Genomic DNA, 26,032 nt, shown 5'->3' on the forward strand with positions numbered 1-26,032 from the left:
CCCTTACTACTCCTTTGTTTCAACATTCTATTGTAGTATGTAAGGGAATAAGGAATTCTCACTGAGTAAATCTATCCAGATAAATCACAGCAACATAATTAAGAAGGCAGCTACCAAGCCCATCAAATAGCTCATTCTGGACTTTATGATCCTAAAAGAGTACATAATACATAAATCCAAAACTGTATCTGTGGGAGAATATATTTCAGAGTTTTATCTTCTCTGAATTAAAAAAAGTGGTGGTGGGGAGTGCACCTGGGTGGCTCAGTCAATTAGGTGCTCAGACTCTCAGTCATGATCTCACAGTTTGTGGGTTCAAACCCTGCATCAGACTCAGTGCTGGCAGCGCAGGGCCTGCTTAGGATTCTCTCTCTCTGCCCCTCCCCTGCCTGTGCTCTCTCTCTCATAATAAATAAACTTAAAAAAAAAAAAAAAAGTAAGAAGTCCTAATCAAAATAATCTCTTAAGCACTGGCAGGTATTAATTTATGTGGCTTAATTCTTTATAGAATTCCATCTGATGTTATGCAAACAGTAAACCTTCATTTGCTCCTTTTTTGAGCACAGTTACTACCTTTAGTTCCTTACCCTTAATACAGTTTGTATTAATGTGAGGTCATGAAGCATGCAAGTTTCCCTCTTGTGGTTGAGAAGAACTTCAGCTATAGCAAATTTACCAGGTTTTAAACTTGCTTATTTATGGGTGTCGTGAGTGCCATGGAATAATGTTTGAAACTGGATTTAAAAACCAAAACACATAGGAGTTTTTTCCTCCCATTAAAAATAATGTGTTTAAGGTAATTTTGAATTCTAAAAACAATAAACCCTCACTGCAAACATTTTGGAAAGTACAGAAAACTACAAAATGGTATAAAGACCACTGAGAAAAAGCAGGGAAGGGGGACAGAACTATAATTTAAATAGTATTCATGGAAGGCCTCACTGAAAAAGTAACATTTAAACAAAGGACTTGGAAGGAGGTGAGGGAGCAACTTTTACAGCCATCTGTGGAGGAGCATTCATCCCTTAGGGCTTGGGGTATACCTGTGATTCTAGAAATAACAAGAGTTGTTTTAATGTCATTCCAAATGCCATTAAAATACAGTAATTAAAGTCTAGGCCTAGGCAGAAAGCAAATCAGCAGTTGTTGCTGGGGAATTAAAAGTGGCCCATGAAACTTTTGGAGAGATGGGAACTGTCATTATGATTAGAGTGATCCTGTCATGGGTGAATACTCTGTGTCAAAACTATCATATTATACATCTAAAATGTGTGCATTTTATTATGTACTTATACTTCAATAAAGGTAATTTAAAAAAGAAAAATTCTAGCCTTAGAGCCCTAGCCCTCACGATTGGTGAGTTCGAGACCCACATTGGGTGAGCACCAGCCCCACTTCAGGTGAGCCCTGCTTCTCTCTGTCTCTCTGTCTCTCCTGGGATTTTCTTTCTCTGCCTGTCACTCACTTGTGCCCTCTTTCTCTCTCTCAAAAAAAAAAAAAAAAAAAAAAAAAATCTACGAAAATAATATATATACCAACAGAGAAAATAAATACTCGTATAATGTTGGTAAAACTTTAAATTCGTAGAACAACGTGGAAATCTGGAGAAAAATGTGGAAATATGTATCAAAATCTTAAATACATTCTTTTCCTTGATCTGTCAATTTCACCTCTGTAAATACAGTCTAAAGAAATGATAGCAGAGGGGCGTCTGGGTGGCTCAGCTGGTTAAGTGCCCAACTTTGGCTCAGGTCATGATCGCTCAGTTCGTGAGTTGGAGCTCTGCACCAGGCTCACAGAACCCACTTCAGATCTTCTACCCTCCTCTCTCTGCCCCTCCCCCACGCATTCATTTCTCTCTCTCTCTCTCTCTCTCTCTCCCTCCCTCCCTCAAAATAAATATATAAAAACTTAAAAAAAAAAAAAAAAGAAATGACCGCAGAATACAAAAATAAAACTACCTATTGTTACTATAGCATTGTTTAGGTCAAAAGCTGAAAATACTCTAAAAGTTCACTAATGTGAGATAAGTCAGTCAAAATAAATCACTGTAGCTCCATGCACTAAGGCCCTTAAAGAAGAATCAAACGTTACTGACCTGAAAGGACAGCCACACGTATTAAGGGCAAAAAGGCACCTGGGTACATGTGTAATATACTTAGAATGTTCCCACTTGGCTTAAAACTAAAACACGTGTATCTGTGTTTATATATATACACACAGAAAACATCTAGAAAGAAAATGACCTGTGCTGTTAGAAGTATTTTACGTTGAAAAAGTTAATGAAAATTTTTAGATCATAAAAAAATTCCATTTTAGACAGAAAGTAGATTAGTGGTTGCTAAAGGAATGAGGGAAGTGGACAGTGACTGGTAATGGGTACACGGTTTCTTTTGGGCATAATAAAAACGTTCTAAAATTTTATTGTAGTGATGGTTGCACAACTCTGTGAATACTAACCACCACTGAACAGTGCATTTTATTTTTTGAGAGAGAGAAAGAGAAAGCGAGCAAGAGCAGGGTAGAGGGGCAGAAGGAAAAAGAGAGAAAGAATCTTAAGCAGGCTCCTCACTCAGTGTGGAGCCCAACGTAGGGCTCAATCCCACATCCCTGGGATCATGACCTGAGCTAAAATTAAAAATCAGACACTCAGGGGCGCCTGGGTGGCACAGTCGGTTAAGCGTCCGACTTCAGCCAGGTCACGATCTCGCGGTCTGTGAGTTCGAGCCCCGCGTCGGGCTCTGGGCTGATGGCTCAGAGCCTGGAGCCTGTTTCAGATTCTGTGTCTCCCTCTCTCTCTGCCCCTCCCCCGTTCATGCTCTGTCTCTCTCTGTCCCAAGAATAAATGAACGTTGAAAAAAAAAAAAAAAATCAGACACTCAGCTGATTGAACCACCCAGGCGCCCCTGAATAGTACATTTTAAATGGGTGAATTGTGGGGCGCCTGAGTGGCTCAATTGGTTAAGCATCTGACTTCAGCTCAGGTCATGATATTGCAATTCTTGAGTTTGAGCCCCACACTGGGCTCTGTGCTGACAGCTCAGAGGCTTGAACCTGTTTCAGATTCTGTGTCTCCCTCTCTCTCTGCCCCTCCTCCACTCATGCTCTGTGTTTCTCTCTCAAAAATAAATAAACATTAAAAAAAAATATTTAAATAAACAAATGGGTGAATTGTATGGTATGTGAACTACATCACAAAACCTTTTAAAAATCACAGTTTGGGGGCACCTGGCTGGCTCAGTCAACAGAGTATACAACTCTTGATCTCGGGGTCATGAGTTCAAGCCCCATGCTAGGTGTAGAGATCACTTAACAAATTAATTAATTAATTAATTAATTAAATATTTAAATAATAAACACATAAAATAAAAAATAAAATTCACAGTTTGTACCTTATACTATACCCCAATAAAAAGCTTGAACCCAAACAGTACCTCTTAAAAAGCTTCAAATAGGAAAAATGAGTCACTAATCTTAAAAGCAATTAACCACTGACAATACAGGGTTAAACTACAACTTTGATCCTATGTTCATAAGTATGTGATCTTCAACTATGCTAGTACAGAGTATTCACTTCAGAGAACAGGAATGAACCTTGTAAATGTATTAGGTTGAAAAAGTACAGCACTGTTTTCCAGTAAGCGATGTAACTGTGAACAGAAACAAAGTTTTCATGTTTTACAAATTAAAGAAAGTAAACCTTGCTCCTCCAGCCCCTTCTGTTTGCCTATCTTTTAGGGTTTCAAGAAATGTCAAATAGGGGAAGGGGGTGGGAGGGGGAGGGGCAAAACAAAAAGAAAAAGCATAAAACCAGAGCTGATAAGAATTTAAAAGTTCTTTAACACAACCTTTCAAGAAATGCTAACTGGCTCCTTATCTTCAAGCCCAAAAGCCTCTCAGTATTCCAAGACCATACATTCTGTTACACCTTAGACTTTATCAATTCAAAACAACATCTTAATACCCTTGAAAATAAAACATTCCACTCAATGAGTCTCTTCAATATGCTCTGAAAACATATTGTATTCACTCATCATTTGTGAGGTAAACACTACTTGCCAGGTGCCGGAGATACAAGGCTAAAAGATTCTTCAAGAGGAACCATCACAGTAGTTCTTAACCAAAGGGCACATGAGGATCACCAGGGAGTGCTTTTTAAAAAAAACACATGAACTGTGTCTCATCACTGGAGATTTGGATTCAGTAGGTCTGGACTTAAGCCCAAGAATGTGTTTACTGAACCAGCTTCCTAGCACCCAATGGTGACAGAAAAAGTAAATATTTAACTCTAATACAGGGAGCTGAACGTTTCAATGAGTATGAAGTATGACAGCAACACCAACAAGACACCCAACCTTCAATAAAAGAGTGGAACAATGAGGAGAGTTTACCAGAAACGAAGATACTTTAGTTGGAACTTGAAAGAGGAGAAAGTGGCTAAAACAGAATGGATGAAAGTGGATGAAAGTGGATGAAAACAGAAAAGAGTTCCAAACAGAGAAAACTGCATAAATAAAATAGCACAACTATGTTGAGGAATCACACACACTATAAAATTAGCATGTATGTTCAGAAAATTACAAATACTTCAATATAGCTGAACTAGGGTAACAGTAAAGACTGGTAAACATACTCAAAACATGAAGGACCTAAATTATGCTATGCTGAAGAGTTTGGAAGTTATTCTAAAAGCAACTGAAAAACAAAATACCAAAATTTAGGCAAGGTTGAGACAAGAGATTTGCGTCTTCAGAAATATCAATTCGGCAGCAACACAGAAAATGGGGGGGGGGGGAGGGAGGGGCTGGGGGAGCACAGAAAACCAACCAGAAGACTACTGTAAATGTCCTGGCAAGAAATATGAGCCTATCAAATAAGGCAGTATAAATATAACCTTGGAATTGTTGGGAGGCTGGAGGGAGGAATCTAAGATTCTTAAGTTGCCTGTAATGGGGATGGCACCACAGAAACAGGCTGTAGGGAATGACAGACACTAAACAAGTTCAGTTTTGAACAGCATCATATCACTCACTGAAGACCTATTATGCATCCAGGACATACATATAATTAGACATACAAACTAAACTCTTACTGGTGTCCCTAAACTTTAATATATGCACAGCAGATAGGGCTTAAAATGTGTGATGTGTAAAAAGAGGACTGTGTGTGCGTTTTAGGGAAAAGTTGAATACGCCATGAAGAAGAATGGTAGGTCTCCAAACAGACTGGTCTGGTAGAAAGAGCACACGCTAATCACCTTCAACATACATCATCTGAGACCATAAAGCATGATAGCTCATTTTTTCTGACCCTGCATTTCCTCATTCGTAAAATGGAAACGATGAAAACCAAAAGAGTTACTGGAGATTCAAATCATACATAAAAAAGACTAAAACAGTTCCAGCACACAGCTTATGAATTACATGTCATTATTACTTCTAGATACAGAAAGGCAGTACTCAATACTAAAATTACTTCTAGGGGCGCCTGGGTGGCGCAGTCGGTTAAGCGTCCGACTTCAGCTCAGGTCACGATCTCGCGGTCCGTGAGTTCGAGCCCCGCGTCGGGCTCTGGGCTGATGGCTCAGAGCCTGGAGCCTGTTTCCGATTCTGTGTCTCCCTCTCTCTCTGCCCCTCCCCCGTTCATGCTCTGTCTCTCTCTGTCCCAAAAATAAATAAACGTTGAAAAAAAATTAAAAAAAAAAAAAAAATTACTTCTAGATCTCACTGGATACACTCAACCTATCCTAGCAACCTCTGCTCAAAACACTAACATTTTTTTATTAAAACAGAGATAATTAACGTAAAGGAGATCACTGCATCAGAAAAAAAGTCAAATGATTTCCAAGATCTTTTTCAATACCAAAATTCCACTGCAAATGTATTGGCCAATTCACTTACCCTTAATTCAGTACAATAAATTAAGCTCTTTTTTTACATATGTATTTTTCTTTGAATTTTTTTTAACAATTTGATTTATTTATTTGTAAGTAAGTAAGCTCTACGTTCAATGTGGGGCTTGAACCCATGACCCCAAGATCAAGAGTCACATGCTCCATAGACTAAGCCAGCCAGGTGGTTTAAACCTATGAAAATTTCAGGGTTTGAAATTTGGAAACTACAAAACACAAGATGAAATCGAATTACCCATAATCTCCTCACCCACCCAAATAAAAGCAATAATTTGCTGTATTTCCTCCCAGTCCTTTTCCATGTGCACCACTCTTCAGGGATACAAAGAGCTTTAAGTCCATTTTCTGGATAATAAATTAACAACTGAAGGAACTGTATTCAATAGAAAATTAATCTGGGGTGCCTGGCTGGCTCCATCAGTAGAACATGCAACTCTTGATCTTGGGGTCGTGAGTTCAAGTTGCATTTAGAGATTACTCAAAAAATAAAATGGGGCGCCTCGGTGGCTCAGTTGGTTGACTGTCCAACTTCGGCTCAGATCATGATATCACACTTTGTGCGTCAGGCTCTGTGCTGACAGATCGGAGCCTGGAACCTGCTTCAGATTCTGTGTCTCCCTCTCTCTCTCTGCCCTTCCCTGCTTGAGCTCTATCTCTCTGTGTCTCTCAAAAACAAACATTTTTTTAAATTTTTTTAATAAAATGAAATACACACACACACACACACACACACACACACACACATACACGAGTCTCATCTGATTTGTGTTACCCAAACACGCCACAGCCCCAGCTTTAGCACTCATTTGAGTAGACACTCACTGAAATTCTCATCTGGAAAAAAATTTGTTTATAATTTCTTCCTCAGTTCATGAAACTAAGTTTCTTCATAGAAAGAACAATATATTAATTTCATTGGTTTGCATTTTACTGGGCTTCTGACACATACAAGTAGGATCTCCTTAATTTGGCCAACTGGGGAAAAAAGAACAATTTGAATCAATAAATTCTTAGCAAATTAAAGAACATTTTTTAATTAACAGCAGGTATGGTGCTTTTAAATACATACAATATCTAGAATTAGGTTAATGAACTGTTCCCTTGTTAAAGTCCTTAGGGAACTTCCTTTAACAGAGAAAAATGATATTTCATTAGTGGATCAACTGATTGTATATTCTTGACATCTAAATAATACAGTTACCTGAAAACACCTGTTCTCTATAATTTAAGTATACCTCTTCCCAGGGTTGTAAACAAATTTATTTATGCTGTTAACCTGAAAACACTTCATAGAGAAGAAAGGTACTATCAGTTTCAGTAAAACTTATTGCTTAGAAAAATTCCAAATTCAGCTAAATGAAATTAGTCAGAGAAAGACAAAATATCATATGACTTCACTCATATGAGGACTTTAAGAGACAAAACAGATGAACATACGGGAAGGGAAACAAAAATAATACAAAAACAGGAAGGGGGACAAAACATAAGAGACTCTTAAATATGGAGAACAAACAGAGGGTTACTGGAGGGGTTGTGGGAGGGGAGATGGGCTAAATGGGTAAGGGGCATTAAGGAATCTACTCCTGAAATCACTGTTGCACTATATGCTAACTAATTTGGATGTAAATTTAAAAAAATAAAATTAAAAAAAAAAAAGAAAAATTCCAAATCTATGGTGTAAAGTTGTAAATAAACTAACCCTCCCAAGCTTATTTCTAAAAAGCACTGGCACACGTATGACAAAATGTCTCAACAAAACGGGTATAGAGGAAACATACTTCAATGTGATAAAGGTCATTTATGACAAACCCACAGCTAACATCATATCATACTTGAGGGTGAAAAGCTGAAAGCTTTTCCGCTGTGATCAGGAACAAGACAAAGATACCCATTCTCGCCACTTTTATTCAACACAGAACTGGAAGCCCTAGCCACAGGAGGTAAGAAAAAGAAATAAAAGACATCCAAATTGCTAAGAAAGAAATAAACTGTCACTACTTGCAGATGACATGATACTATTACAGAAAAGACCCTAAAGAATCCACCAAAAAACTATTAAAATAAATGAATTCAGTAAAGTTGCAGGATACAAAATTAACATACAGAAATCTGTTGCATTTCTATTCACTAGCAAGGAACTATGACAAACAGAAATTAAGAAAACAAGCTCAGGAAGCCTGGGCGGCTCAGTCAGGCATCTGACTCTTGATTTTGGCTCAGTTCATGATCTGAGCCTGCTTGGCATTCTCTCTCTCCCTTTCTCTCTGCCCCTTTCCCACTCATGCTCACACTCCCTCTCAAATATTTTTTTTTAATTTCATTTACAATTGCATCAAAAATCATAAAACACCTAGAAATAAACTTAACCAAGGAGGTAAAAGAGCTGTACTCTGAACACTGTAAGACCTGATAAAAAAAAAATTGAAGATGACACAAATAGAAAAGTATACCATGCTCACAGAATGGAAGAATATTGTTTAAAATGTCTACATACCCAAAACAACCTACAGATTCAATGCAATCCCTATCAAAACATCAAGAACATTTTTCACAAAACTAAATTAATCCTAAAATGTGTACAGAACCAACCAACCAACAAACAAACAAAAAAACCACCATCACCAAATAGCCAAAGCAATCTTGAGAAAGCACAAAGCAGCTGGAGGTATGCTCCCAGATTTCAAACTATACTGCAAAGCTATAGTAATCAAAACAGTATGACACTGGTACAAAAAGACACAGATCAATGGAGACTAGAGAGCCCAGAAATGAATCCACACATACATGGTCAATTACTCTATAACAAAGGAAGAATATACAATGGGGAAAAGATAGTCTCTTTGATAAATCATGTTGAAAAAACTGGACAACTATAGGCGAAAATATGAAACTGGACCACTTTCTTACACCATACAGAACAAAAAACTCAAATGGATTACAGACCTAAATGTAAAACCTGAAACCATAAAACTCCTAAAAGAAAACAAAGGCACAGTAAACTCTCAGACATGAGTCTCAGCATGTATTTTTGGATCTATCTCCTCAGGCAAAGGCAAAAAGAAAAAAAAAAAAAACACACAAAAATAAACAATCAGGACTACATTCAACTAAAACAACGCTTTCATAGTAAAGGAAACCATCAACAAAATGAAAAGGCAACCTACTGAATGGGAGGTAGTATTTGCAAATGATATAACTAATAAGAAGTTAACATCCAAAAATATATGAAGACCTCGTACAACTCACCACCAAAAAGACAAATGATCTCATTTAAAAATGCAGAGGACCTGGATAGACATTTTTCCAAAAGACAAACAGGTGGCCAACTAACACATGAGAAGATGCTCAACATTATTAATCATCACAGAAATGTAAATCAAGCCACAGTGAGATACTCCCTCGCACCTGTCAGAATGGCCAGTATCAAAAAGACAAGAAGTGGGGTGCATAAGTGGCACAGTCAGTTAAGCATCTGACTCTTGATTTCAGCTCAGGCCATGATCTCACAGTTCATAAAATCGAGCCCCGCATCAGGCTCTGCACCAACAGCAGAAGCCTGCTTAGAATTCTCTCTGCCCCTCCCTTCCTCTCCCTCTCTCTCTCTCAAGTGCATCAACTTTAAATAAATAAATACTTTAAAAATTAAAAAAAAAATAAAAAACAAGTAACAAGTGTTGCTGAGGTTGTGAAGAAAAGGGAATCCTTGTGCATAGTTGGTGGGAATGTAAAGTGGTACAGCCACTATGGAAAACAGTATGGAGGTTCCTCAAAAAAATTAAAACTAGGAATTCCATACAATCCAACAATTCCACTTGTGGGTATCTATCCAAAGAAAATAAAACACTATTTCGAAAAGATATATGCACCCATATGTTCACTACAGCATTATTTACAATAGCCAAGCTATGGAAGCAACCTAAGTGTTCACTGATAGATGCAGGTATTAATAAAGATGTTGTGCATATATTTACAATGGAACATTACTTAGCCACAAATGAAAAAGTGAAACCTTTCCATCTGTGACAACATGGGTGGTCCCAGAGAGTATTCTGCTAAATGAAGTAAATGGTACAGGAAAAGACAAATACAGTACAATTTCACTTATAGGTGGAATCTAAAGAACAAAACAAGTGAACCAACAAAACAAAGCAGAAACAGACTCATAAATACAGAGAACAAGGTGGTGGGGGGATGGGGTAGAGGATAGGCAAAGAAGTGAAGGGGATTAAGAGGTATAAATTTCCAGTTATGAGACAAGTAAGTCATGGCACAGTAAAGGGTCATATACAGAACAGTCAATAATAGTGTAATAAGTTTGTATGACAAATGGTAACTAGACTTATCGTGGTGATCATTTCATGTTTATGTCAACTCACTATGTTATATACCTGAAACTAGTATGTCAACTATACTTCCATAAAAAATTAAAATTTAAAAGTTATAAAAAAAAAAAAATACAGGGGTGTCTGGCTGGCTCAATTGGTAAAGCATGCGATTCTTGACTCTTACTGGGCCTAGAGCTTACATTAAAAAAAACAAAAAACAAAAAAACAGGCCTACAGAAAAGTGCCACCAGACATCTGGAATTTGTGATTCAGATCCTGGGTTTGAACCAGTCACTAAAAAGGTAAAACCACGGGTGCGCCTGGGTGGCTCAGTTGGTTAAGCATCTGACTTCGGCTCAGGTTGTGGTCTTATGGTTCATGGCTTCAAGCCCCGCATCAGACTATGGCGGTGACAGCACAGAGCCTGCTTGGAATCCTCTGTCTCCCTCTCTCTCTGCCCCTGCCCAGCTGTGCATGCACATGCTCTAAATAAATAAATAACATTGTTTTAAGAGGTAAAACTACCTTGGGGCACCTGGCTGGCTCAGTCAGTTAAACGTCCAACTCTTGATTTTAGCTCAGGTCATAATTTCATGGATTGTGGGATTGAGCCTCCCATGAGGCTCTATGCTGACAGCTTGGAGCCTGCTTGGGATTCTCTCTCTCTCTCTCTCTCTCTCTCTCTCTCTCTCTCTCTCTCTGCCTCTCCCCTGCACCTACACTCTCTCTCTCACACACACACAAAATAAATGAACTTAAAAAAAAAAATTTTTTTTTAAAGGTTAAAACCACCTTAAAAATAAATCAATAAATGAAAATGTTTAAATTAAATTAAATAAAAGTACTGGCATCAGTGAAAAAAATTCCCATTATTTCTGTATCTGTACATATGAAACTTATGCCCTTTTAAAAATCTTTAGGTACCCAGGGGCGCCTGGGTGGCTCAGTCGGTTGAGCCTCCAACTTGGGCTCAAGTCATGATCTCACAGTTTGTGAGTTCGAGCCCCATGTCAGGCTCCATGATGACAGCTCAGACCCTGGAGCCAGCTTCAGATTCTGTGTCTCCCTCTCTCTCTGCCCCTCCCCGGCTCACACGCGTGGGCGCGCGCTCTCTTTCTCTCAAAATTAAACATTAAAAGAAATGTTTAATAAATCTTTAGGTACCCAAAAGGAATGAAAGCATACATCCAGACAAAAACTTGTATACAAAAATTTGTCCATCAATCGACAAATGAATAAAATGTGGTGTGTATCCCTATATAATGCATTATTATTAAGCAATAAAAAGAAATGAGGTCCTGATACATGCTGTAACATGGAAGGACCTTTAAAACATGACGCTAGGGGGGCGCCTGGGTGATTCAGTCGGTTAAGGGTCTGACTTCAGCTCAGGTCACGATCTCGCGGTCCGTGAGTTCGAGCCCCGCATCGGGCCCTGGGCTGATGGCTCGGAGCCTGGAGCCTGCTTCCGATTCTGTGTCTCCCTCTCTCTGCCCCTCCCCCGTTCGTGCTCTGTCTCTCTCTGTCTCAAAAATAAGTAAACGTTAAAAAAAAAATTTTTTTTTAAACATGACGCTAGGGGCACCTGGGTGGCTCAGTTGATTAAGCGGCTGACTTCAGCTCAGGGTACGATCTCACAGTTTGTGAGAGCCCATACTGGGCTCTGTGCCGACAGCTCGGAGCATGGAGCCTGCTTTGGATTCTGTGTCTCCCTCTCCCTCTGCCCCTCCCCCGCTTGCGCTCTGTCGCTCTCTCTCACTCTCAAAAATAAACATTAGAAAAAAATGTTAATAATAAATAATAAATCAATCATGATGGTAAGTGAAAGAAGCCAGTCACAAAGGACTACATATTGTAGGACTCCATTTATATGAACTGTTCAGAACCAACAAATCCACAGACACAGAAAGTAGACTGGCGGCTGCTAAGGACTGGAAGTGAAAGTTACTGGGTATAGTTTTTTGGGGTGCTGAAAATGTTCTAAAACTGTGATAATGGCTGGACAACTCTGTGAATACATTAAAAACCAATGAATTGTACACTGTAAATGGATGAATTATGTATCAATAAAGCAGTTATAAAAAAAATCTTTAGGGCCCTCAATTTCCACAAACCTAAGAATTTTCCCGATGAGATTCATAAAAACACTAAGAAGGGTACTTTAACCATAAAAGAGCATGTACTGAGGGCATTAAATAGACCAAGTCTTCTGAAACCATTACTAAGGCACTTTAAAATCCACAGTTCTCCAAAAATATGACATGGAAAAGACATCGAAGAGCGTTCCTCTGCAACAGGTCCAGTAACTCTTCAACTGCAGACTTTATCACCAATGCCAGGTACACCCTTCAGGCCCAAGGTCTTCAGTCCAATTTCCAAACAGTAAACTCACCCAATCTAATGCCAATCACTGACCATCACTTCTCAAAACAGTAACAGGCAGGGCGCAAACTGCCAGAGCAGTCCACTGAGCCAAAGCCACACTCTCACCATGGCTCCTTACCATATTCCAAAGACGAAGAAACTGAATGTAAAAGACAAAGCAAAGAGGGCCAGAAATTCCTCAACCAAAAAACAAAAAAGTTACTTACCCTATTCTCAGCACTAACTACGCTCTTGGAAGTGTATTAATTGGCAGGCCTATGTTCCTCTATGAACATTAAGCCATTCCCTAGAACGGATAGATTCTAAGCAAGTGCTAGAACTTTTTTTTAAGTATTTTTTCCACAGTACCCAAAAGCATAACTCTGTAATCAGGCTCAACCTATAGAAAGGATTCAGTAAATGCCGTTGCCTCAGAGAAAATGGACACACACACAAAAGATGTGTCACTCTTGTGCAGCAACAGAAAAGTGCACTGAAAACCAGTATCACCACATTACTTTACAAAACACTTCAAACACATCTGAAACTGAAATCTCTTCCTGAATAACTGCTGTGGTTTTCTCTTACGAAGAGTCTCATAATTTGCCACATTTCCCTCTTTTCTTTGGCCACAAGGACACCCAGAGCAAATTCTGTAACTCACCAGTCTGGTACATATTTATAAATTCTAAAATTACCCCCTTCATTTTGCTGACATACCCTTAGTTTCCCCACGGTTACATGGCATTACCACCTATCTTATGTATTTTTTTTCCCCTAATTCCACTCCAAACATCTTCTGAAACAAAACAAAGTAAAGATGTGTCACAAACTTCTGCAAGTTGCCATCTAGGGGGCACATACAATCAAGTACCACACACAGTATTAGTAAAGAGCAACTGACTGAATGCTGTTTTGTTTTGTTTTGTTTTACACTGGAACCCAATTCTTAAAAATGGAAAATAGTTCTAGTCAAAGAAAGGGATCCTTTGACTGTGTACATAACACGTTGAGTCTTTGTGAACTCCAAATATAATGAAAAAGGCTTCAAGATATGAAAGCACAGACTACTCAGCTTTAGGGGATGCTGTTCAATGGCAATGGCCCAAATGCTGAAACATCTAAGCAATCTACCCAAAAAGACAAGAGGCTCATAATCTAGCACAATCATTTGGCAGGGACACTAGAAAAAGATCTCCAGGGAACGAGGAGATTCTCAGTATGAGGAATACTTGACATCCCTCCTAGTTTAACACAATATTGTTTATTACAAATGTAAGGATTAACTAACAGACACTGGAGACTATGGACAGACATATCAAGGGTAAGTGTCAAGATACCAACAGAAGATGACAACACCAAGTGAAAGAAAACAGAGATACAGAGTCAAAGAGAAGGTTCACCCACTGAATTCTGCCAGGCTATCTAGAATTATCTCCCACCGACTAACTGTCAGTCTATGGTGGATACTGATATATCCTAGTGCCAAAAGACTACTAGCAAAAGTGAAAAGGATCTGTTGAGTTGTCCTCTAAATTTCTTAAAATCTTGTAAGTTTATTTATTTTTGAGAAAAAGAGAGAGAGAGAGAGAGAGAGAGAGAGATACAGAATGCAAGCAGGGGAGGGGCACAGAGAGACAGAGACACAGAATCTGAAGCAGGCTCCAGGCTCTGAGCTGTCAGCACAGAGCCCGACACAGGGCTTGAACTCACGAACTATGAGATCATGACCTGAGCCAAAGTAGGAGGCTTAACTGACTGAGCCACCCAGGTGCCCCATCCTCTCAATTTCTTTTCACCCAAAGTAGAACTCCCCACCTCTGTTCCTTAAAATCCAGTTCAGAGGCCACACAGTTCAATTGGTCAACCCTAAAATTTTTTTGCTATTTCATCACCCACTTTATCTCACAGCAGTTTACAGAGAAAACAGATTTCACAATAAGAGAATAAAACAATCACAAGTCAAAGACTTGACCTTGGGTTTTACATGATGAAACTTTTAATACTATTCAAAATAAAAGTTCTTCGGTTATAAAAATCACTGTTAAAAAACACAAATTTTTTGTAGGCTACGTTTTTTAAAAATATTATTTACTCACATAGAAAAATGTGCTTTCTAGTATTTTATAATACCTTGATCCACATCCATTGTCTTGTTTGCTGTGGTTAAGTTTAACAGGCCAAAAAACAAAATTCATGAGATTTCTTAACCTCACTCTCCTCCAACGACCTCAATTTGACCCATAAATGGGGGAGAAGGGGGTCTGAAGTTTCTAACTATGCCAAATATAGTAATTTTAAGTACTAAAATAAATGACAATATGTTTGTATTCTTAAGGTAGAAAGAAAGACAAATACAAAAAGACCAACCATAGTTTGCACACTACAACTTTTTAAAATAAACACACAAATCTAAACACATTCCTCACCTCAAAAGTATTTTTATGGTGTCTAAGTTTCACCTAATTTTAAATATTTATTCAAAGATTTAATTTAAACATTTTAATTTTTAAATTTAAATTATTTTATTTTAAGCAAATTTTAAAATATTTAAAATTCAATTACTTTACATTTTAAATAAAGTTTTCAAGATTTTTAAAGTAGTGCATAGGGGCGCCTGGATGGCTCAGTCAGTTAAGCGTCCGACTTCAGCTCAGGTCATGATCTCACAGTTGGTGAATTCGAGCCCCACATCAGGCTCTGTGCTGACAGCTCAGTGCCTGGAGCCTCTTCACATTCTGTCTCTCTCTCTCTCTCTCTCTCTCTCTCTCTCTCTCTCTCTGCCTCTCCCCCACTCACACTGCCTCTCTCTCTCAAAAATAAATAAACATTAAAAAAAATTTTAAGTAGTGCATATTACCTCAACACATGTTCTCAAGCTGTTGTTTAAGCCTTTAAAGAACCTCAATGCTGATTCTGTTAAGGTTTATACTTAGAAAATAAAACTTGCATATTAAAAAAAAGTCACATACATATTTAGGCACAGCTTACAGAGCTCATCATTAAAAGAAAGGAAAACTCAGGGGCGCCTGGGTGGCTCAGTCGGTTGAGCGTCCGACTTCAGCTCAGGTCACGATCTCACGGACCGTGAGTTCGAGCCCCGCGTCAGGCTCTGGGCTGATGGCTCAGAGCCTGGAGCCTGTTTCAGATTCTGTGTCTCCCTCTCTCTCTGACCCTCCCCCATTCATGCTCTGTCTCTCTGTCTCAAAAATAAACGTTAAAAAAAAAAAAATTAAAAAAAAAAAAAGGGAAAACTCAGACACTATGAGAATTTCTACATCAGGCAAGAAAATCCTAACTTCAAAAGGGAAGAGAAAGGTTTTTTTTAAGTGAAAAAACCTGATTGTTCATAAATGCAAGTAATAATGAGAGAAATGGCCGTAAAGTACCTGGCACAATAGTTTCCTTCCCTCCAACACTACTGACTGGCATCATAGCCTGTGATATTCTTTTACTTCACCAACTCACTTTGATAAAAGCATTCTGCCAATCTGATCTTAAATGTTGTTCCATTTTGCCAAAAGGCCTTTAAAAAAAAAAGGCTAATGAAACAGGCCCACCAAACAGTAATAATAGCCCAGGGTTATGGCAGAATGTGCTGGCAAGTCATTCTGTCTCAATATAGGTAAGTTTCCCACAATTACTACTTAGAATACACATGTAATAAAAACAAATCTGAAAAAAAAATAGACTTTAGCACTACCGTTCCTGTGGAAAAAAAAGGACTCTTGAAATTCTAGGAGAAATGTCAACATTATTTGTACTCCTCTCATTATCAAGTTTATCATCTCTAAAATTCAAGCAAAATCACAGCTTTTAATTCTCTGACCTCAGAATGTGCTACTTTGTTGCAATCACTTTGTTTGGTTTGGTCTAGTTTTTAAGGCTGGAACTCTTCCCTGGGAGAGGCAGAAATACAGACTGAGCATGGGAACTGGAATAACAAAGACCTGATTTCAAAATCGGAGTTTACCTGGTAACTAAATTTCAGTTTCTCATCTCTCAGAAAGAATACTACCTCCCCCATGGGACTGTCCTGAGGAGTAACTACAGGAAATAATATATGGTCCAGGGCCTATAATGTAAATGCTCAGTAAACGTTTCTATCACCATCAGTGGTTCCCACCTAACAGATCAAACACCTTTTTATTCCTCCAATCAGTAACACTGGTTGATGACGGCAGTGATTCTCCACCTAAAGATAAGCCCCTCCGCTCTTCAATTACCCTGCACTCTGCCTCACCTGTTACCCGGTGTTTCCCAGCAGGATAGCTGCGCTCTAAGATCTACTGTTTTACCCGAGTACAAATCTGAAGAACTTCTCGTCCTCATAACCATCAACACAAAAATTACAGACACCGCCAGGCAAAGCAGCATGAAAAACACAACAGTCTTTGCCCTGGCATAGTTCAGACCAACAGATGAGATCAACACCAAAACTAGTAAATTACAACACACTATGATGACTGCAGAAGAGGTAATCTGTGTGCGGCCCACAGCCACAACACAGCAACTACCCTGAGTTTCTCCAACGCTGTTCACTATATCATGCGTCTGGCCCAACAGAATTGTGTTGTGACGAGTGCCAATTCCAAGCTGGTTCACTGGTTTAGGTCCCCAGGGTATGGAACAGGTTTTGCCGTTCAATGTTAACTCTAGTTTGCTAAACGACCTGGATAAAACTGCTCAATCAGATATGATTCCTTATGATAAGGCCTAGCATAAGACACAGCCCAGACTAAGCCTTCAATAAACACTTGCTGACTTGCACAGCACAGCCAGATTTTTAGATCTTAGAGTTTTGCCAAAAACTAACCCAGAGTTTGATTTTCCCAACTACACAAGACAGGCAAGCACCTTGATTCTCCTTTAAGCTTTTACCCAATGGACTATCATTAGGAAAGCCAACATAAGATCTATAATATTTTTAAAACCAACGTTTATGATTTCTAAACAGTGTTTAGCCAAATAAAGCAAAGATTACAGTCCTTTCACTTTTGCCCCCTACACAGATACCATCCAAACCAAACACCTCCTACTTTGGTCTCCCCACATGTACAGCTGCCTACATCTCAAACTCAACAGGTGTATTACCAAATTTAATTATCTTGTCCCCAAACCAGATACTGTCTCTGTTCCTTTTCCTCTATTACTTCATTTTCCCACAGACCTAAGATTTCTAATTCAGTCACCAAACTCTGTATTTCTCAGTCCCATACGTTCTTGACCATTGCTCACACCAGGGCTGTGAGAGTAGCTGTCCAGTTAGTCTCAACCCTTACCCACTCCCAACTCTCACTGCCAACTCAATCTTCCCAAACACCACTCCATACATACACACTCAAAAACCCTGCAGCCTACTGAACTAAACCTTAGCATTGGCATTCAAAGCCCTTCTCTTTGTGACAATGTCTTTTTTCTCCAATTTTATTTCAAAATTTATTTATTTATTTATTTGAGAGAAAGAACGAGCAGGGGAGGAGTAGAAAGAGAGGAGGGCAGAGGATCCGAGGCAGGCTCTACGCCGACAGCAGAGAGCCCAATACGGGGCTCGAACCCATGAACCACGAGATCATGACCTGAGCCAAAGTCAGACGCTTAACCAACTGAGCCACCCAGGCTCCCCACTCCTATTTTATTTTAAAGCCAAAGAATTAAGGACTCACGCAATCAGTAAATTTCCTCTGAAGCTTTATTATACGCCGAATTCTAGGGAATAGGATAGTGAGATGAGTAAAATCTGATTCCCACCCACAAGACTCCAAGCAAATAGCAAATACACTGCCTTAAAGACAAAAAGTGTCCCAAGTACACAAGAAGCTCCCACGTGTCTGACTTCTTAGTGTCCCTCACTTACACATAGTATGTGCTTTTGAAGCAGCACTGATATATACGACAGTTCCAATAAACCAGAGACGTATCATCACCATGCTCGATAAATCTCGGGAAGAAGAAGATAAATCCCACCTCTTCATTTCTAGTATGATAAAGAACCATGGCACATGGGCTGCCTTTTTTGAAGGGTCAGGCAAAGCACAATGAGAATTCAGGTTTGCAAGTGTGCTTGTGCCTGATTTACTTCTAAGGCAGAACAGAAGCAGCAGGGACCTAGCGAAAGGCTGAAAGTTCCTTTTGCTAGTCAGTACTCAAGACACTGGCAATATAAAATGAACCTCTGCAAATTCAACCTATATCCTATTTCAAATAGCCTGATTAAAACATTCTAAGCCTTTCGTCACTATCAGGAAGTTAGGAAACCTGGATCAAGCTGAACTCTCTTCTCAGCAAAATAATGCTGTGATTCCAGCTGTGGTTTTGGATTACTAAAAGTAAGCATGTTAAAATTCACCAAATGAAGCCAAGCACTTACAACAAGAGGACAAAGATGGCTGAAACATAAAAGCCACAACCACTCCTCTGACACAAAACATTAAATATACCAGTTCCATTTCAAATAAATTTCACTTGAGCAGCTAATTTGTTATCAACTTCCTACTTTCAACTGTAACATGTTAAAAACAAAAGTCACCCACGCCCAACAGAAAAGGCTTTGAAAATATGGACACATCCTTTAACAGGCCAAATACGCCTGGGTCATTCAGTCGGTTAAACGCCTGACTCCTGATTTCTGCTCAGGTCATAATCTCACAGTTCGTGGGTTCGAGACCCAGCTCTGAGCTGACAGTGCGAAGGCTACTTGGGATTCTCTCTCCCCCCTTCTCTCTCTCTCCCTGGCTTGTGCACGCTCTCTCTCTCAAAAGAAATAAATGAACTTAAAAAGAAAAAAGAATATATGTCAAAGGAGAAAAAATATTATTTGTTTAAAAAGTGTACCTGAGGGGCACCTAGGTGGCTCAGTCAGTTAAGCGTCTGACTTAGGCTCAGGCTCACGGTCCGTGCATTCAAGCCCCGTACAAGACTCTGTGCTGCCAGCTTAGAGCCTGGAGCCCGCTTCGGATTCTGTGTCTCCCTCTCTCTCTGCCCCTCCCCCACTCGTACACGCGTGCGCACTCTCTCTCTCAAAAATAAACATTAAAAAAAGAACTTAAAAAAAAAGCATACTCGAAAATGTAACGTGTACATCAAAACAATCTGAGGTCTTTTCTTAAATGAACTGGTTGTTACCTCTTCAGCACCAGAATGATAAATGATCCAGTGACAACATCACAACATTCATCCCTTAAAACAAGTGACTGTTAAGTTGGGACCAAATGAAATTAGCAGTTAGGCTTTTAAAGACATTCACCGAAAGCAGATATCCTGAGTGGACAGAGATTATAAAAGAGTTTCAAAGCTGAAATAGTGAACTTTTTTTTACCTGATGTTCTGCATGAATGTTATCCCCAGTAGGCCATCGATGTTTGCTATTATTATAGCCGCCTCCACCACTTCCTCCTCCCCCAAGCTGCTCACCATGCTGCCTCTGAAAGAAGTAGTCCACCATAGCGTCGTCTTGGGAACGGCCTGCAACTCCTATGGATCCTGGGACAGGGCTGGAGTGTGTCCCAGCTGCAAGAGCCTGATTTGCAGCTGGTTGTGGCTGCGCCTGCGACCCTGTTCCAGATGTCAAAACAACAGGCATGTTGGGATTAGCTGGTTCTTGAGGGTGATGTTTCAGGTGGGGGCTGAAAGAGTCCTGCCAAAGCACTGCTTTTCTCTTCAAGACACATGCAACGCTCATTCCACCAACACCTAAGGACAAAGAGGTTACAAGCGTTTAAAATTTGCATTTTTTAAAACACAATTTGATGTACATAATTTATTTGCTTTGATAAAACAAAAATGGGAGCCCCAAGTCTTTTGCAAAACCACATCTACAACCAATTTCTACCAAGCAGCTAAATGTTTTAGAACACACACACAATTTTGCCAAACTGAAACCTCTATTTATAAGTTGCTGGATATGTGCACATGTGGAAATAAATGTAAGTTGGTTGGTGGCAGGCAATCTGACAAGGTATTGAGATCAGAGTTCAATACGGCAACTTCAGGGAAGCCCTACGTTGCTACCAAACATAACAATATAGAATTGGACTCCAATCAATGGCTCCTCTACCCACCTTATTTACACCATAAGCCAACTGGGACAGATACTTCTTCAATGAACAAGAGCTCTACAAAATATTTTACAAATGGAGCAGACAAAAGCCAATAAACCAAACAAAAATCCAAACCTAGTATATAATTAGCAATGACTCAGACTGCCTAAAATTTGAAAAGACCCTTTAAAATGTTTAATATATTCATAGGATGCTCCTTGAAGAAACAGTAAGAACCCCCTGACCAAGCACAGCAACAGGATGTTCTTAGCCTGAACCATTTTAGCTGCTGTTGAATGGTGCAGGGGGGGGGGGGGGGGGGGGATCAAAATTTTTTTACCAATAATTTACAGTTGTAATCACATCATTATTCCCTTAAAAATAGGATGAGACCAAACCAAATTCAAACACTTTACTAGTATAGAACATCTCACTGTAAAAAAACAGATACCTCAATAATAACTGAATGGCAAACACAATGCAGAGAGTATCATATCAGCCCTATTTTACAAATGAAAACACTAAGGGACAGAAAAGTTATGGGATGTGCCCAAGGCCACTCAGCTAGTGAGTTGCAGAGGAGGGATTCAAACCTAAGTCTGTTTTGGGGGCACCTGGCTGGCTCAGTCTGTGGAGCATGCAACTCTTGATCTCAGGGTTGTGGGTTCGAGCAGTGGATGTGGAGATAATTTAAAAAATAAAATCTATAGGGGCTCCTGGGTGGCTCAGTCGGTTGAGCATCCAACTTCAGCCCAGGTCATGATCTCGCACTTAGTGGGTTTGAGCCCCACATCCAGCTCTGAGCGGACAGCTTCGGAGCCTGGACCCTGCTTCAGATTCTGTGTCTCCCTCCCTCTCTGTCCTTCCCCCACCCTGTCTCTCTGTCTCCCAAAAATAAACATTAAAAATTTTTTTTTAATAAAACAAAATAAAATCTATAAATAAATAAATAATTGTTTTGTGCTCAAGCTTACTTTTGTCAGCCCCTTACAGATACTATATCTCTCACTTGCAACAACTCCTCCCTGGAAGGAACAAAGAATCTCTGAAATGTTACTATGAAACATTACTATTTAGGTTCTTAAAACCAAAAGCTACATTTGTACACAAGAGAGAACATCTGTCAAACTGTGGGTGCTTAAAAAATTGCTACAAAGTAATCAGTAACCTATTAGACTACCCCTGCCTATAGTCACTGGAGTCTAATTTCAAGACTATCAACTTAATAGTCCCACTGCTGCACATGCCTTCTCTCTACCAAGCTCAACCGTAACGTCTCAAAAACAGGTTTACAAGATTTATGAAAAATCTATTAAGTTATTTCTTTATAGAATTAAACCTCCTGATAAAGCATGTGCTTCTCACAATTCATGTTTTGAAGCCAGAGACACAACGGAATTTGTAATTTGTTCAAAGCTTAACTTGGAAATGCCTAGTTTCAGTTAACAATTCTAATCCATCAGAACTTTACCAGGGTAGTGGGGAGCCTAGCTTTCTAGACTACAGTTTGTGCTTTCTTGAATAGAATCGTGTTCATGATTAAGTACCAAAACCAGAAAATCATAGCTGTGTTTACCATAGGCTATTGCAAAGTGACAACCAGGCTAATACCTTCCCATTTGATTTTCAAATGAATTAACTGCACTTTTTTTTATAGACGTATTACTGACACAGAGCACTGTATTAGTTTCCAGGTGTACAACATAATAATTGGATATTTACATATATTTCAAAACGATCACCACAATAGTTTCTGGTTACCATTCATTAACCAAGTCACTGCCATGTTAGTTTTCTTCTACAAGGGACTATCAATCTAATAGTCTATTCTAGTTACTAAGCCAGGAGTCCCAAAACTCAAGTTTTACCACTAAATTAGCAACCTCTTGGAGCCGGTTTCCTCACCTAGAAATTGGAAGAAATCCTTTCTCTAAGACTCACAAATGTGTTTTGTTTGTTTGTTTGTTGTTTTTTTAATCAGAATAAAATTATAGAAAAGTTTTTGGTAAATTTAAAGTCACCATGCTGAGACCCCAGGAATTCGTTACCATCAGTGAAGGCCATGAAGCTCCAGTCTCTAAGAGGATTCCTAAAATAGCAAACGCAATCTTTAACTGAAATAAAAGATTTGCCACAATACATCTCTAACAAGGAATTTCCATATGAAAAAGGGTTACCTCTGAAACACAACTAAGTTCTAACAAGGGGTTGGGGAGGGGGAGGAGTTCCTCCAAAACAGTTCAAACAAAACAATTGGCTTTTGTAAAGCTATCTGTATGCCCTAAGACTTCCTGCTTTACCTAATGAGGCAAGGCAGTTTCTCAAACAAGAGAAAACCTGGCAGAAGGGACAGTTTGAAAGTGAGCAAATACCTAAGCAATTAACATGTGTCTTGGGTAGTTGTGTAATATCTTGGCAACTACAGCACAAAAATTAAGAAATCAGTCACTTAAATATTATAAAACATTTAAACTGCTGATGCCTTTTAGAGTTATAGCACATTATAAAAATACTGTAAGCAACTAGAAGTGCTGATTCTATACTCTTCCAAAGTTTTCAAACTGTTCACACCGAAGTGTCTTTTTTTAATATCCCTAATAGATTTTATTTCAAGCAAAGGAATACGGTTTGATCTCTCAAAAGCTCACCTTTTCTTTAAAAAAAAAAAAAAAAAGAACTAAAATAGTAGTATAAAAGGTGGGTTTTGTTGTTTTTTTGGTTTTTTGTTTTTTTGTTTTTTTGTTTTTGCCACACTGAAAACAAAAAATTCTGTGATCATAAATTTACTTTAAAGCAGTTCATTTCAAACCCAAACTAAACTTCAAACCCAACTTCAAAAAGATGTGGCCTTGGACAAAATGCATTCAATTGTGGCTAAGGCAAAATACTAATTCAAAGTTCAAAATCCAGTGAGTATTTCCCCAAGGTCCAAATAAACAATCAACAGCCCCAGCGAGTGTTTTATGAAGTTAAAATTAGCAACGAGTCAAAATGTTTATTTTGTTTACTAAACGTGCACCGGGAGCCACATATCTCGGGAGTAGGCTTGTTTTGGTGGGTTTTTGTGTTTTCATAAAACACACAAAACGCGAAAGCTACATGTCTATTGTTTCAGAAGCGGCTGACTTTAAAAACACAACCCCGAAAAACCCTCTCTCCACTCTCATCCTTAATCCCACGAAGAGCAGGAAGTGAACGGATTGGATTATCGACAACTAAAAACAGTGTTCTCTCAATTAGACAATGAATAACAATTCTTCAAGCTATGGGGAGGCTAAAACCTTCCCTAACACCGGGTCTCTCTCTCTCTCTCTCTCTCTCTCTCTCTCTCTCTCGTGTGTGTGTGTGTGTGTGTGTGTGTGTGTGTGTGTGTGTGTGTGTACGCGCGGGGGGGGGGGGTTGGAGGGGGTGCTACAGTGGGGGGAAAAAGTTCCAGGAGCTTATTCCTCACTTGACGTGGGAGTGGTACGACAAGGATAACAAACGATGTCTGTTTACCAAGAGCGTTTGTGAGCACTAAAACTATCTGGTAGTGCGTATCTGTTTTCCTACTACCGAGGGGTGAGCCCCTCTTTGAGTTAAGACAGACACTCGCCAACCCTGGGAGGCTCAAAGTGGAAGAACCCACCAAAACCCAAGCTCTCACGGAGACAAAAGGCCACAAGCACCCAGGAGACTAAAAAGCGATCTGAAACTTCCTGATCGCCACTTCTCCACATTTAAGGCTCGCAAAGTTCCCCCATGGTGGGTCTCGCCTGTAGACAAGGGGCCAAGGCTGCTTCTAAAGCGATTTATTGTTCCTCCTGCTTCGACGCTGCCACGGAAGCTCAAGAAGTCGAAGAAATCCAGGGTGGCCCAGAATTACACTTCATGGCCACACAGAAGACTCGCGGCTTCGCAAACCCATCAAAAAAAGCAACCCGAATGGCAACATCAATCTTCGGAGGCTCCAACAGGGCCCAGGAGAAAGGTACAGGCACGTCTATGCCCACGGCCCGGGCCTAAACCCCCGGCATTTTCCTCGCTTCGACCCCGCTCCCCACCCCCTCCCTCCTTTGATAACAATAGGGGCCTTGCTGCTGACTCCAAAACATGTACGAGGAACAGCGAGTGAGAAGCCTCAGCCAGGGCCCCGGGCGGCTTTTCCAAAGCCCTTCTCACCCCTACAGCCGCTCTCAAACACCAATACAAAGGGACAACCCGCTCGCTGGGGGTCCGGAGCAGCGTTTGGGGCCGGCGGGGTGCGGATACTCACGGGCGGAGCGGTAGGATGAAGATGGATTTCAGCCCCCCGATCTTCTCTCTCCGGCGCTCTCGCTCCCCCTTACCTTTCACTCCGACAACATGGCGGCCCACTGGGGACGGGGCTGGCGCGGTGCATCCTGGGATAGGCTCTGGCCCCGGCTCCGGCGGTGGCAGCGGCATGTGCGGAGAAGGCAGGCGGCTCTGGAACAGGTTGCCTGGTTGCCATGCCAACCCAGGGCCTGTGTGAACTTGGGAAACTCGCAGGCAACACAACCGCTGCGCGCGCGAGTGCCCGCCCGCCAGACGAGCGCGCGCCGGGCACTCGCGCGCGCCGTGGCGGGAAGAAGGCGGGGTCCCGCGCCGGCCTGGGAGCGGCCGCGGTGCTCGCGACGCCCGGCCTCGCGCGGCCCGGAGCTGGGCGCCGGAGGCCGGACCGGGGCGCCCCGCCCGCCCCCGCGCGCTCCCAGCTTCACCGCCAGGTTGCACCGGCCTGCGGGGGTGAAGGGACGCTGACCCGGCTCTGGCTTAGACCGGTGCCGGCCTCGAACCCCTTTGCTGTAGCTTCCTGGCTCTGTGGCCTTATTTAATCTCCCTGCCTCCATCGCCCCATTTGGAGAATAGAGAGGAAAACGAGAACAGCTACTCAACAGAATTGCCGTGAAAATTAAGTAAAACAATGTGGCTTCTTATTCCTTTTAAAGATAGCCAGCGCTTCTTAGTACAGGGCCCGGGACTTGTAAACTGGACCCATGCATAGTTTGCGGGGTCCAGGGCAACGTGAAAGCGCCGGGCCCCTTGTTCAACATTGTTAAGGAATTGCAAGACCACGGTAGCAAACAGGAAACCAAAACCGAAGACACAAAGTCAACCCTGGTTGTAAGCACTCGTACTATCTTTTGATCAAAGTGACTTTTCCGATCAGTAGCGTTTGGTAAGATATTGTTATTCTATCTCCAACTAAGCCCAAGATAGATTGAAACCTTAGGCAAACCACACAATACTACAAAAGACCAGAAGGGGATACCGGGGAAAGCTTTATAATTGGAGGAGGGAAAACGTTTCTAATGAGTCAAAATCAATAAATTACTTTAAAAAGTGAAAGATATTTAAACATCTGTCAGGAAGGGATGCCACCAACAAAGTAGAAC

The 26,032-nt window shown here is 40.4% G+C and overlaps 1 protein-coding gene across 24 annotated transcripts in view; it reads right to left on the bottom strand.

Annotated features, from left to right (window-relative positions):
- The window catches only part of PUM1 (pumilio RNA binding family member 1), a 135,281-nt gene extending 110,061 nt beyond the window's left edge, over positions 1-25,220 (bottom strand). For 6 of the 24 annotated variants that reach the window (XM_045476428.1, XM_045476426.1, XM_045476421.1 and 3 more), the window contains exons 1-2: positions 24,968-25,152; positions 19,919-20,292 (exon numbers count right to left, since the gene is read on the bottom strand). In XM_045476428.1, the coding sequence (XP_045332384.1) occupies positions 19,919-20,292; positions 24,968-25,064 (471 nt within the window). In that variant the 5' untranslated portion in view covers positions 25,065-25,152. Of the gene's footprint in view, positions 1-19,918; positions 20,293-24,894 lie in introns of those variants that run through there. The other 18 variants (XM_045476442.1, XM_045476440.1, XM_045476441.1 and 15 more) reach the window with 13 other exon arrangements.
- Between the last annotated feature and the right edge of the window lie 812 nt (positions 25,221-26,032).

This window comes from Leopardus geoffroyi, chromosome C1 (assembly GCF_018350155.1).
Source record: "Leopardus geoffroyi isolate Oge1 chromosome C1, O.geoffroyi_Oge1_pat1.0, whole genome shotgun sequence".
NCBI lineage: Eukaryota > Metazoa > Chordata > Mammalia > Carnivora > Felidae > Leopardus > Leopardus geoffroyi.